At 41.5% G+C, this 13,473-nt stretch overlaps 1 protein-coding gene across 4 annotated transcripts in view; it reads right to left on the bottom strand.

The window, feature by feature from the left end:
• Positions 1–1,208: 1,208 nt before the first annotated feature.
• GOLGA1 (golgin A1) overlaps positions 1,209–13,473 on the bottom strand; it is a 29,534-nt gene continuing 17,269 nt past the window's right edge. For all 4 annotated transcript variants that reach the window (XM_005279407.3, XM_005279409.3, XM_008172293.4 and 1 more), the window contains exons 15-24: positions 13,109–13,261; positions 12,712–12,807; positions 11,493–11,582; positions 9,669–9,771; positions 9,003–9,163; positions 8,425–8,580; positions 7,434–7,493; positions 6,074–6,244; positions 5,426–5,512; positions 1,209–3,803 (exon numbers count right to left, since the gene is read on the bottom strand). In XM_005279407.3, coding sequence (XP_005279464.1) covers positions 3,723–3,803; positions 5,426–5,512; positions 6,074–6,244; positions 7,434–7,493; positions 8,425–8,580; positions 9,003–9,163; positions 9,669–9,771; positions 11,493–11,582; positions 12,712–12,807; positions 13,109–13,261 — 1,158 coding nt within the window. In that variant the 3' untranslated portion in view covers positions 1,209–3,722. The remainder of the gene's footprint in view (positions 3,804–5,425; positions 5,513–6,073; positions 6,245–7,433; positions 7,494–8,424; positions 8,581–9,002; positions 9,164–9,668; positions 9,772–11,492; positions 11,583–12,711; positions 12,808–13,108; positions 13,262–13,473) is intronic.

The following is a 13,473-nucleotide window of genomic DNA, read 5'->3' as shown; positions in this document are numbered from 1 at the left end:
CTGTATGTATAAACAGACAATTAAGTTAAGTGCCAAATATAATATATGGTGTTATTAAGGGAGGGCTCAGTTTTTCTCTTCATGCCAGCTGAGCAAGGAACTGCTTCATGTATAACTAATGCTGTTATGGAAAGTGTGTCCTTGCCTTTTATGCATTTAAGTACAGTGAGTGCTTGCTCATCTTCTGAATAGGAGCTCTCTGATATGTTAATCTTTAAAGCGAAGTACATTCACTCCCTTTAAAGTGGACCTTTTCTGAATAGTATCCAGCTAATAAACTATCAGCACATCTTTAATGTATGAAGCTGCATAGTCATCTGTGTGAGAGAAGACCCTGGCATGTTGTGTTAATGCTATGGATCATATAGCACCACTCAAAAGCAGGGGAGTGGAGTTTAGCTTCAGGTGAAAAAAACAAACAAACTTGAAACTCACTGATGCACTGCAGTTATCTTTAGAAAAAGACCAGAACCAGTATGGTATGGATAGGATCTGTTACTCTAGTAATGGGTCCTGCTGTATGATTAAAAATTAAACTTAGCCTATAAAGTGGCTGGGTTTAACTACAAACATCTTATGTAGATCCTGCTTTCTCTAAGGACTATGACTTAAGATGCAGGGGGTTAAGGTTGGAGGAACTTGTCACATGAAAGCACCTGGGACAAAGGCTTTAGGGTAAGTTATCAGTGCACAACATGCTGTCTTTTGGGTAAAGACCTCCCTCTCCCACCCCTCTTAAGGTTAACTGAACTTAAGAAATAAGAGCTTGAAGGCTCAGCTCCTGGGTTCTATGTACTGAAGAGGCATTACAGCACTGCTTCAAGAACCACCCCTAAACTCCTGGAAGATGGCTTTTTAATCAGGTACTTTTCAGGCTAAAGAAGGCATGCAGGGATGAAAGGGTACTTGATTGTAACTACAGGGCAGCAGTTGAACTTGGGCTTTATAAATGGACCTTACAACCTTCAGTGAAATTTGGTCTCCTGCAGTAGGTGTTACCCTCCCCTTACTTGATGCACAGGCTTGTCAGAGATACTAGCCACAGAAGGTAGGAAAAGAAAAAGCACGCACTTACCCTTGATAAGAAAGTAGGGTTCATGAGTTAAGTATAACAGTTCTCCCCTCCCCAAAGGTCAGTTAGCTCCTTTACATGTTAAGTACCTGGTACATTGACACTAGAATACCATGGAGCTAGCCCAATAAGATGATTAGAAAGAAGGCCAGAGTTTTAATCAAAAATATTGCACCACAAATTAGTTCAATTGTTTCAGAGTTCTATAATACAATCCATATTTACAACACCAAAGGAATAGATTAAAATCCACAGGCAGCTATTCATAGAAAGGATTATATACACACCCCAGGAGCTTCTATAGAAGGAAAAGTACATTAATTGTTAATATATACACACCATAGATTATTCTTGCTGTGATAGTTAAAGAAAATTCAACACAGGAAAACTAACTCATGGTAAATTAAGGACCTTTAGGATCAAACTGAAGTTATGCTATTCAACAGATACTGTAAATTTCTCTAGCATACAGCTTACCTTGTTCCCTTTACCCTGATCCCCTAACCAGTTGGGGAGACTGCTTTCCTTCATGTTAAACAGCAACCCATAGCAGATTAAGGAACAACTCAAACCAGCTTCTAAACAAGTCCTTGGGCAGCATGCTGGTAGTCACTGGTTGACAAGAACAGTAGGATAGGCATCTAGCTGCCCTAGATCCACTGTCATCAAGAGACATTAGCAAGGGTCTCTATTGCAATTGAGTGTCTGAATTCCTTTGATATCTTATGGAAAGGTGCCATTCATCCTAATGTAATTTTTATAATCACAGTAAAATGAACGCTTTAGATTTAAGTACACACAGGCATAGCCCTCATTACTCCATTTGGAGAGGGAAGAATAATGGATGAAAGTCTCTGCCCCTTAAGATTCATTAAATTTTCTAATATGAAAGCACATTACATTTGTATGTTATTGTAAGTTAACTGGGGTAAAGGCAGCCCTTGAGCCCCTCCATTGAGAGTAATGTTGTAGATGAAGCTAAAGCTATTAAAGGTGTTTACTTAGGTATAAGGACAGAGCCTGTTTACTGAAAATCTTGTTGCTATTCTTCCCCAATAGAAGGGTAACGTGATTCATTCCACAAGATTTATAAAACTCCTTTTAACATTACTCCTACTAGCACTGGCCAACTCCTACACCCTCAGTAAGGTTAAAATACTAGTGATTCTTTACGGTAAGACATTCATAAGCATTTGGTCTAAAATTCTCTTATGTATATGTTGAATTTTCATTAACAAGATGTATTTGATAAAAATACTGTTATTCAGCAATAGCCAAGAGCCTTTGTGCAACTTGCTGCCTGTTTAAGTTCTATATCTTCTATGTAGTTTTTATAAACTTCAGGTTTTTTTAAACAAAGCCAGACAAATTGCTGCTTCCCATTTTTAAGGTAGTTTGTGGTTAGTGACTAAGGGCAAAATTCTACTCCAGCTCTGTATGGCAGATCAGGGCTTAGTCTGTCCTTCCTCTCCAGGGAAGTTCGTAGTATTCAAGCCACAATCTGCTGCGTACAAGCTGAATTCTGCCTTTACATTAAAAAGACTAACATGCTCCAACTAAAGAATAGTATGACAGGAAAGAGCTAATAAGCCCACTACCTTAAAATCAAAGCAAATTTAGTTGCAGGTAAATGTAAAGTCTGAAACAGATCCAGTCAATACTGCTTTAGAGGGAAGCAGATGTTAGTTATAGAAGTCTGCTGCTAGCAAACTTGTAAAGAAAAAAAACCAAAAAGGTATTATATTGACGTTCTTTGCCCTTTGTATCACTAAGATTTTTTTCCTTTCAATAAGAACTCTGGAACTCTTTTTTTAATGATGTTTACAATAAACTGAAATTCAGTTTTAAAAAGTATTTAAAATGGTTTACTACCTCTCTTCCCAACACTAAACCTATGATACAGACTAGTACATTAGTTTAAAAGGCAACTGAGTATTAGGTACTATAATTAAGACCATTTTAAATATTAATTTTTTCTTTAAGAAAAGTAAAAATCAGACAACTATAAAGTTGTGCTCTCTCTGAAAATTAAATAAATGTCATCTGTGCAGTTTTCATGACCGCAGGCCAGGATATATGCACTGTAAAATTTACACAGTGATATGAACAAATGCTAACAAGTTAGGTCAGTATAACAAGGCAAGACTTTGTTTTTGGTTATACCCCTTGTTTGTGTTCTCCAAAAAGCTTTTAGAACGGTCAGGAATTGAACACAGGACCACCAGCAAACACCCCTTCATTGCCACCTGTGCCCAATGAGAAAGGGAAGCTTTACCGTATGTACCTAAAGGTCCATAACTCTAGTATTTCATGACAAATGTAAAATGTCAAAATCCTGAACCGCCACCAATGTTTAGTGAAATTAATATAACCCTTTGGTGCCAAGACACGGGATTTATGAGCATAAGGAGATAGCTGTTACACAGCTAACAGGCCATTGAGACAGAGTCCCTGAATCCACCCCAGAGAGAAAATTTCAATTTGCAGTGAAGGATGCTGCTTGGACAGTATATCTTTGTAAACAATTAGTCAAAATTCTTGTACAAAATACTGCAATGACAGTGATTAAGACACACCTGAACTAGTGTGTGAAGAGTCCTTTTCACAGAAAAAAAGAGGCTAGATGCTGATTGCCCATTTTCCAGTTCCCTTAAGACCATGCTGTCCTGGGATTCGAGATGGATGGCCGGATACTGCCTTTGGGAGATGGCTTTGACCCAAACCACGACATCTGGCATGGGAAAGCACAACACACATTAACCTAGACTCTTCTTTTAAATCATGAGGATTTAACAAGGGACATCAGCCCATGGGGGCCTCCATGATTTGGTTAAAAAACAAAACAAACAAGCATTTATACAACATAAGCAACAGAAAAGTATTTGCGTCCCACACACCTCAGAACTAAGAATCAAATTGAAACTGGTTTCACTGATTTTCATTGTCTAAACAGCACATATTCCTTCTGTTTTCATAAATTTAGCTGATTATGTATAACAGGATTATTTATTTACATTATTTCAACTGAATGTTCCTTTAACTTCATACAGTTTAATTTGTAATCACAGAACCCTGATTAAAGTCAAATGTAAAATACCCACTGTGAAACAGCACCCCGTATCCCTCTTGTATACTCAGATATCTAGTCTGAACATAGGTAACTTAACTCTGTTGATCCAAGTAGGAAGAGACAATGACAGAACAGTGGGCTTGGGGTAACACCACCTAGCCCTTTACAAACATCCATTAGTAGAATCTCCCTTATGCCCCCTGTGAAAATTCTCATTTTACATAATGGGAAACAAGCAGAAACAGGTTATGCGACTTCCATGGTCACACAGCAAATCGGTGGTAAAGGGAAGAGTAGAACGCAAGAATTCTGACTCTGCTCCCTGCTCTGAACACTTAAGCATTTCCTCTGGGAGCCAGGATTAGAACTAAGGAGCTACTAGCGTCCTACCCAAGACAGTCTATTAGCCCACACTGCTACCCTTAGTACTTTTCTGGTGCATGGGAAAGTTGTCCTGTACTTGCCTTTGCTGTCTTATACATCACTTCCAGCAACACTACAGAGAAGAATTTATCATTGTGAGCAGAAATGGAGTGAGTATGAATCACGAATAACCATGTAATGCAAAGTGCAGCTCGCTATGCCCTGGGGTACAGCAGCCAGTGATCACTACCACATGAGAAAAAGAGCAGAAACTAAGGCCTTGGCTACACTTACCAGCTAGTTTGACGGCTGGAAATCGAAGTTCTGGGTTCGACTTATCGCGTCTAGTCTGGACGCGATAAGTCGAACCCGGAAGTGCTCGCCGTCGACTGCGGTACTCCAGCTCGGCGACAGGAGTACCGCGGAGTCGACGGGGGAGCCTGCCTGCCCAGTGTGGACCAAGGTAAGTTCGAACTAAGGTACTTCGACTTCAGCTACGTTATTCACGTAGCTGAAGTTGCGTACCTTAGTTCGAATTAGGGGGGTAGTGTAGACCAAGCCTTAAATAAACAGAGATTAAAGAGCACAAATCATCTGTGGGGTGGTAGTGGGTCATTATTAAATGAGATTCAGGCACAAAACAGGAAGCTGACTGGGGCTCGGCTGATAGAAAATAAAAATGACAATTGTCAGCAAGAGGATGAAATGGCAAACTACTCAAAAGGTATGTTCTTGTTTAATCAACGTAATTTATCTGCTCTAAACATGTTTAAATGTTTGTAAACACACTGGTCTGCTAACTGCATGAAAACAGTGATTGTCAGATACAGAACCTAAAATTTGGGAAATATGTTGCTGAACATCCTCACTGTTTTGTGCTGGGACATCTAGGAGAGGACACAAATAAAAACAAATCTTACCTTGTATTCCAACGTTTCTTTGAGCATATTTTCTTCCTCTTGTGAAAAGTTAAGTAACACGGACACAGCTTTAATTAGGTGGAATGCCTGAAATAAAAACAGATTTGTTGACATTTTACAAGACTCCCAGCTCTCTAGGTCCACTCTGGGATTATGGGGTAGCACTGAGGATCTGTGCAGGTTTGGTATGAAGCCTCTGTATCCTATCCCATTCACAGGTGTGGATTGTGTTAGCTCACTTCCTGTGCGTTTGGCAGGTCGCTTTTCTTGATTCTCCAGTCTCTGTTGTGGTTTGCATAGTCTGGGGGAAGCACTTAATTTACCTGGTTTATTTGAATGAAAAATGCACTTGGTTCCCATGGTAACCCTGAGTAGTTCCTAGGATTAACCAGGCTGGTGTATAGGCAGGATGGAGACATACAATATCCTAATGTATCTTTAGTGTTGAGTGTCTGTTCAAACCCTCTACTAATATTTTAAATGGATGAATCTTACCAGGACACCAGAATGCAGCTGGTGCTTCAAACACTAAAGCAGTTAAACAACACTGCAGTTGCAGATCTCTTTCTAGATCTTAATTACAGTTGGAGTTTTTGTTTATTAGTAAGCATGAGTGAGTCAAACTTAGATGTGAGAACAAGTCTTTACCTCAGCTTCCCGGCAGGACATGAACTTTAGTACAACATGTTTAAGGTATTCAAAGTTGATCTCCCGTGAATCGTTTAAATCAGAGTTGTTTGTGACCGTCATTGCAGCATTAGGCACTTCAGAATTTGGTTTCTCACGTACTTCAGGGATCTCGTTGTCAGGCCTTATTTTCTGAAAAGGAAAAACTGCATTTTATACTTAAACGTGGTATGAATTTAGTCCCAGAGGAAGGTGCTATCCTGATGGCACTGGAGACTGAAGTCCTCTATCCACAGGACAGGTATAGCCAGGCAGGAACACTCAAGCAAAAGCTTCTCCTCACCTTACCCTGAAAGAGCCACTTGTAGGGAGAAGATGGTGATTGTCTCCACATCCATTAGATCCTTGGTCCCTCTACCCAGACTGCCAGTACAGACGCTACTAATGGTGTCTACATCACACAAACCACTTCTGGAACTGGACCTAAGCCAACGAGTGTTGCCTCTAACCTGAGCAGGATTCGCATTGGTATTGTAGAGGGGAAGGCTCTGTATCCCATTATCAACTCCAGAGCCATCCAAGCCTAACAAAAGGACGTTTAAAAACTTTCAAGGTGGGTATGTTACAAAATTTAATAAAAATGACTTCTTAGATGACTGCACCAAGTGGTCTAATGCTGATCAAGACGGCTCACCATTCCATCCCCTCTATCTAGGATTGCAGGGGAGAGTCTTTCCCAAAGATGGACACCACTAAGGCTGTGAGATTGACCTGCAAAGGCAGCTAAATAGCAATTAAATCTCAATGCTTCCCTCTCCAAGGAGAAGCCTCAGGGTATCCTGAGTCACCCTGGAGCCAGGGCTTTTATAACCCACAGTAACTATCAAGCAAAAGAAAAAACCAAGATGTGCCCAAACCCTGTTCTACCTCCTTTTATTCACTGTGAAGTGAGAGCAAGGAAGAGTCTATGAAGAAATACATCATCTCTTGTTTTTAGTGCAGGTTTCCAGAGATGAACAAAGTAACCCTTGATTACCGCAAAATACAGTGAACCAACCCTTAGCCCTTACATCAGAGGAGCTGCAGTGACCTGGCCACACCAGCTCTGGCTGCTATCTTGGATTTCCCCTAGGTGCAAAAGAAAAGATCAGGGCTGGCATAATTATTTACTTGTGCTGAAGTTCTTGACTGACAGAGCATCTGTGGGATTAATGAATATTTATATCCCCAGACTGGGGATTTGTTTTGCTGGGCACTCTGTAAACATATGAAGACAGTCCCTACCCCAAAGGGTTTACAATCCAGATGGCAGCAAGTTTTTAAAAACTGGCAGCATGAGTACCTTGTCAATGTCAGGGGGCTGGAAAGGCTAAAGACTTACCAGCTCTTTCTGCAGGGTCTTTTTGAGCTCTGCCATTCTCTGCTGTAACTGTTTTATCATCTACACACACAAAAGACAGAAACTGATATTAACTTAACAGCATGGAAGCTTCATATTTGAACACGCTCAGACCTACAACTTTCAAATGGAAAAACCCCCACAATTAAAGTTTAGCTAATGGGGCAGACATTGAACAAAGTTAATGGCTCTGGAGAAGGGTAATCTGACAAGCCTGAATACTCTGCTCTTTCAGCCACACAGTGCAGCAGGAATGGGATGAGGAGACTATACTTTAATTCCTGGTGCAGATTAACGTGACAACATTATAGCGATAAAATGTGAGGTTAACAGAAAACAAAGGGAACATGGCTGCCACAAGGGGAAAGATACTGCATCAGATTCTGAATCTTTTCTGACACTGAAGCAGGATTTTCGGTTATTTATATGGCTCCATAAGACTGCAGAGAGCTCAGCTACAATGGATAACTGTGCATGCACAAGGAGACATGTCCTAGGCCTGGAACGATCCCCTTAAAGCCAGTGGGTCAATCCCCACTTCTTCCTTAAGGCACACACTAAATGAACATTTTTTTAATCCCTTATTCTAATATAAGGTAACTTCTTCCCCCATAGATCTTGTCTTTCCAGGACTGTATTCTAGACGAATCTTTCCATGGAAGGCTCTGCCTTGACTTCATATCTTGTACAACACCGAGCATATTGTCATCACTTAATAATGAGGCTTCTTAGAAGAAGTGGGTCTAAAGAAAGAAGGCAGAGCAGTGAACCATGGTGTGGGAAGCTGTTCCAGAGGTAGGAGGGGACAGGAAATCCTTTGGCAGCAGCAGGTTTTGCAGGGGGAGGGCAGGACATTAGTACCTAGGGTCACATATTACCTGTAGTTTCATGCTTTTTTGCAGGCCTGACAAATCGGGAATACAAGCCACATGAGCCAAATGGGGAAAAGCCATTTTCACTGTATTTCAGTTACCTTGTTTTTCTCAGAAATTTGCTGCTCCAAGTCTCTATTGTCTTTCTGAAGTTGAAGGATGTCTGCAGCTGCCACCTCTCCGTTTTGTTCCACCTCACTGTCTTCTGGAGGATACAAGTGCTTATTAAAGGCTCTTGCTGCTTCTAATGCCAAAACCTTCAAAGGTAAAGAGCAAAGCAAATCTCAGAGACCACAACTTTGGCAGCCAGGGGCCCCTGCCCAAGATAAAGCTCCACTGTGTTTTTAAATGGTAAGTTTGGGCAGGACAATCTCTCATTTGTGAAACTACCCGAGACAGACACCCAAAGGGACACTCTAGCTGTCTAATGGAGGTGCTGCTTTTCAGAGGACACTTAAAAAAACCTGAAGGGGATTGGGTTCCTCTAGGCCAAGTGCACAGTGACAGATACAGACAGCTCTGGCGAGGTTTCAAGGCAGCAGGTAGGTTGATGAGGTGACCTGTCACATCCCACGGAGAGGTTTTGTTTGCTTTCAGGCACAGCAGGGTGAGCTGAAGTCTCTGCACATTTTGGTTTTCCTGACAAGACTAGAGGAAGCTGCCCTGCAACTTCACTCACATTTCTCTCGCTGGCCAGCAGCTGCTCCTGCTGCTCCTGCATCTTCAACCTCAAAGCACTGATCTGCTTTCCTGCTGTTTCTTCCCTCTCTGCCGCTTGGCTCTTGCATGCTTCTATGTCAGACTGCAACAGGTGCGTTTGCAGCACGAGAGCTTCATGACCTTGGTCAGGACAGACATGGTTAGTGCCATTCCAGAGAAGAAAATGGAGCTTCTGTTAATTTTCTGTAAACAGAGTGAGTTGCACGGAAGGCAAGCGGGAGAGCGTCAGGCCTATTTCCCCTCTCCAGTGATGCAGGAGGCAAATACAATGTGGACTGAACATCAATGCAAGCTGCCTCAGAGCTTTAACCAGGTGACTCCTAGTTCTTGTGTTGAGAAGGGGTAAATAACACGTCCTTACTCACTTTCTCCACACCAGTCATGATTTTATAGACCTCTCATATCCCCCACCCCAGTCATCTCTTTACTAAGACAGTCCCAGTCTTTTTAAACTCTCCTCGTATGGAAGCTATTTGGAACCCCAAGTCATTCTGGATGCTCTTCTCTGCACCTTTTCCAATTAAAAATACTAGCATTGTTAGAAACTAGAGTCAAGCAATCCCTGAGCTACAGAGACTTTACCAAAGTGAAGCAGTTTGGGATGAGGAGACTCCTTTGGTCTAACCTTGACTGAGTTGGTTTAGCTCCTCCTCTTTTTTTAGAATCACATCAGTTTTTTCATTGATCAACTGGTCCTTTTCCTTTATCAGTAAGATCAGATCTGTAACCTTGAAGACAGACAAAAGAAGGTAGACAGGAACAGTTAATATGTAGAACCCACATATGCCAAAATCTTTCTGCGACTTAGCCAAAGGGTTACAGAGTATCACTACCTCAGCCAATGCTGGTCCCTCATTAAGAGAGAGAGGGTTTGAAAGCAGGCGAGAACTTCAATGAAAAAAAGATACTGCTTTGGGTGAACTCTACACTGGAATTGCAACTTCTGTCATGGCCAGCAGATGGCAGCTATGAAATAATTACCAATTTAAACCCATACAGGACTGCAGCTTAAAATGCTCTGCAGTGGGTGGACCTAGGAAGCAGGAGGATGAATACTGATCAGCACCACTGTGCGTTTACAGTGATTGCCTAGAACAAGGGCAGGTTACTGGGCTGGCTCCAGTACGTTCACTGGCTGCTTGAGATGCATCTTGGGGTAAGCAGAGGAGTTTGCTGTTGGCTGTAGCTGCCAGTGCCTCTTTGCCCCCAAATAAAATTTTAAGACACATATACTAGTTCCAGGCCACACAGAATGCGGGTTAGAGGTCTGGGAGTACGGATTAGTTTACACAGCTAATTACTACAATGCCTAGCAAAATAATACAACTAATGGCCAAAATTGATCGAAGTCACATTGAGACTGCTGAAGTCTTCTGACCATCACTTTTTCAGAGGACAGAACAGGGCTCACTTTGGATTACAGCAAACCAAGTCTTTCGTTAGGAGAGAACAGCTATGGATGTGCAATATATGCTGCTGTTCTTCAATCACTATTTAAGCTGCAGATACTCACCATCCAGGAAAGGAAAACATAATGTAATATTCTATGTCCGCACACTTGGTTTATAATCCCATATGTCAACACAAACCCATTCAAAATCCTGTCTGTTTGCATTCCAGGACATAGGCATGTAAAAAGCAACAGAAAGCATCACTTCCACCCAGAACCTAGGCATCCTATGTGACCCTGGAGACCATCGAACTGATTCCTCAAGAGTCAGATCTGCAACTCACTCCCAAGAGCAAAAAAACCTAAAGAGGTAGTACTGAAGGCTGGATTCAGTGAGACCTGCACTATTGCTTGGCTGACAACACACACAGTTCCCAGCAACAAACAAGCATTGGTTTATGTTGTCCAGGAACACTTTTCTAGACAAAATAACTTGGATTTGACAGTGGGTCCTTGAATGCCAAGTTGTCAGAACACAGCAAACATTTCTGGGGTTAATTTGGGACCACTTTCTAACAGCACAAACAAGGCTGTGATCCAGTAGAAAAAAGAATGCAAGAAGTGTAGTGTGATGCTTATGGAAAATTGTCAAAATGATGGAGAACCTTAGCACTGGGCTCTCAGCTAGCCTGCAAGCCATGTGTTCCTATCACTGGCACCTAGCCCTCCCTCTCCTCTTCAACTGTTTATTACACCCACCTGCTGCATCCTGCCTTAATCTCTGATCCTGCAAACACACACTTAGGCACATACCTAACTTTGAGCACAGGCACAGTTCTATTGACATCGGTGGAACATCTCACATGGGTAAAGTTACACTCCTGTGTAAGCATTAACAGGAAGGCCTTAGACTGGAAACTTTTGGGGGCAGAGACTCTTCCTGGATGTTTGGGGCCTAATCCTGATTTGGGCCCCTGGTTACTGGGATAATTACGGAATCAGGTTCAAGCTTGCTCTGTATGGATTAGGGCAATCCAAGGGTTCAAGCAATAAACGTACCTGCTGCTGTAATTCCTCCCTTTGTTTCCGTGTTTCTTCCAGTGCTTTGGCAATTTCAACATTGACTGTTTCTCTGCTGCTTAATTCCTTCTGCAAGCCAGTGATAATTCAATAATTACTCAAGAGGAGAAAATTCAGTATGAAGCTTTCACAGGAACAAGACTAAAAGCCAGTGGTTTCTCAACTCTAAGATCCAAATCCATTAACAAATGGAATGTATAGGTGATTAGCAGACAACAATCTCGTCCCTCAAATCAGACTTCTTGTTAAATCAATGCTAACTTAAGGCTGGCAGAGAGCCCATTTCTTGGAACTTTTCACAAACCCAGGCAATTGCATTCAGCTTACCTAAAATGGAACACTTTTTTGGTTTCTATTGAAGTAGTCAGTCAGTCTTCACTGCTCTTCTGCTGAAGAACTGTTGCCACATCCCACTCCAGAGAGAGCTGCATTTCAGGGATGGGTGAGTGATCCCCAAGCATTGGCTGTAGTGGTTTGGGATTCTTTTTAAAATATATGTGGACAAGAGGATTGATACTGGCACCATTTTTGCATTGGCACTGTTGACAGGTGAATAGTTCTGGTATGCAAAGTCAAACCTGACCACCACATGAAAGGCTTCATACCTGCCACTTTCACTTTTGCTTTTTCCAATTTAAAAGACACTAACAAGGAAATGACTCCCTCCAGTGGCCAAGTCTTAAATTCTACATCACACACCAGAGGGCTGATATTTAGAATGTTGAGAGCTTTCTAGGAGATTATAATCTTAAAGGAGAGAAGGCTGAGGCTTTAAATGACTGAACAGTGTTTTATTTAGTAGTCCTCTAATTTAGACAGCAATAGCTGTTAAAGGAATGAAATGATGTATTGCTGATGATATTCTGTGCTTTTATTAGTGCTTTTCTTCCTCAGCGGATTTCAAAGCTATTCTTACTTGACAGGATCCCTTTAAGTCCTGGAATGTACTGTTTATGCCAGTATTTAGTAAAACCTAAGCATTGTGTGTCAAGAAAGTACCAGCCATTTGTAATGAATCTTGAATGGTTTGTATTGTGTAGGTATTTTAATTCCAAAAAGGAAGGTGTATGGCAGTAATTAACCATGATCTGAACCTAATGAGCTTTAAGTATGGACAAGAGGGTACAGTTTGCCATTAGCTGTTTCTCAAACTTAGTTCTTTACTTAAGCATAGTCATCAACAGAGTTAGGCCCATACCTTTAGTCTTTCCAGTTCAGACTCTTGTTTCTTTAAAGAACTTTCATATTCTTGTCTGCTTTCATTAAAATCTTCATTTTCCTGTTCCAACTGGCTCTGTAAAATGGAAATATCTTGTGTGCCAAGAACCAGTGTGTTGACATTTACAGTACAAGTAAAGATCCACAACCCCACCCCCAAAGAGATGTTGCTTTATGCATATTCAGTGCCTCTGAACGTTGTTGCTTGGAGAAAGATCTTCACCCTCAATTTCAAACCACCACAGTATGAACAGCTTTGAACATGCAGTTACATATGAATTTAGTATTTTCAGACAATACACAGAAGGGTTACAGGTGATGCCAGAGGCAGCATCTGAGGACTCAATATCCCTCTACAGAACAGTTTCTATACTTACTATCTTATGTTGGGAAGTTGTTTTATCAAACTCTCGAGCTGTTTCAAGGGCAGCTATTTGAGCCTCCAGCCTGCTAACCCGTTCTGCGCACTGATGCTTTACCGTTGAGATATGCTGTTGTAACTTGCTGCTCTCAGCCTCTAGATCTGTTTGCTTCAGGAAAAAACATTACTGTAAGTTAACACTGTATTAACCCTATGGTTACTGGAGGGCAGAGTACGTGGAGCTTGCAGCCAGAGTCAGGCATAACTTCATACTGCTTATTCCCATTCTTATCGCCAACGAATGGCAATGCTATGCTTTATTTCTGTGGTGATCGGGCGCCTACCCTCACATACAAATACATTTACTCATCTTGGAGCCAT

Source organism: Chrysemys picta, chromosome 18 (assembly GCF_011386835.1).
Source record: "Chrysemys picta bellii isolate R12L10 chromosome 18, ASM1138683v2, whole genome shotgun sequence".
Taxonomy (NCBI): Eukaryota; Metazoa; Chordata; order Testudines; family Emydidae; genus Chrysemys; species Chrysemys picta.
Note: the sequence above shows the minus strand (reverse complement) of the source record. Positions and strands in the feature narration are given on the sequence as shown.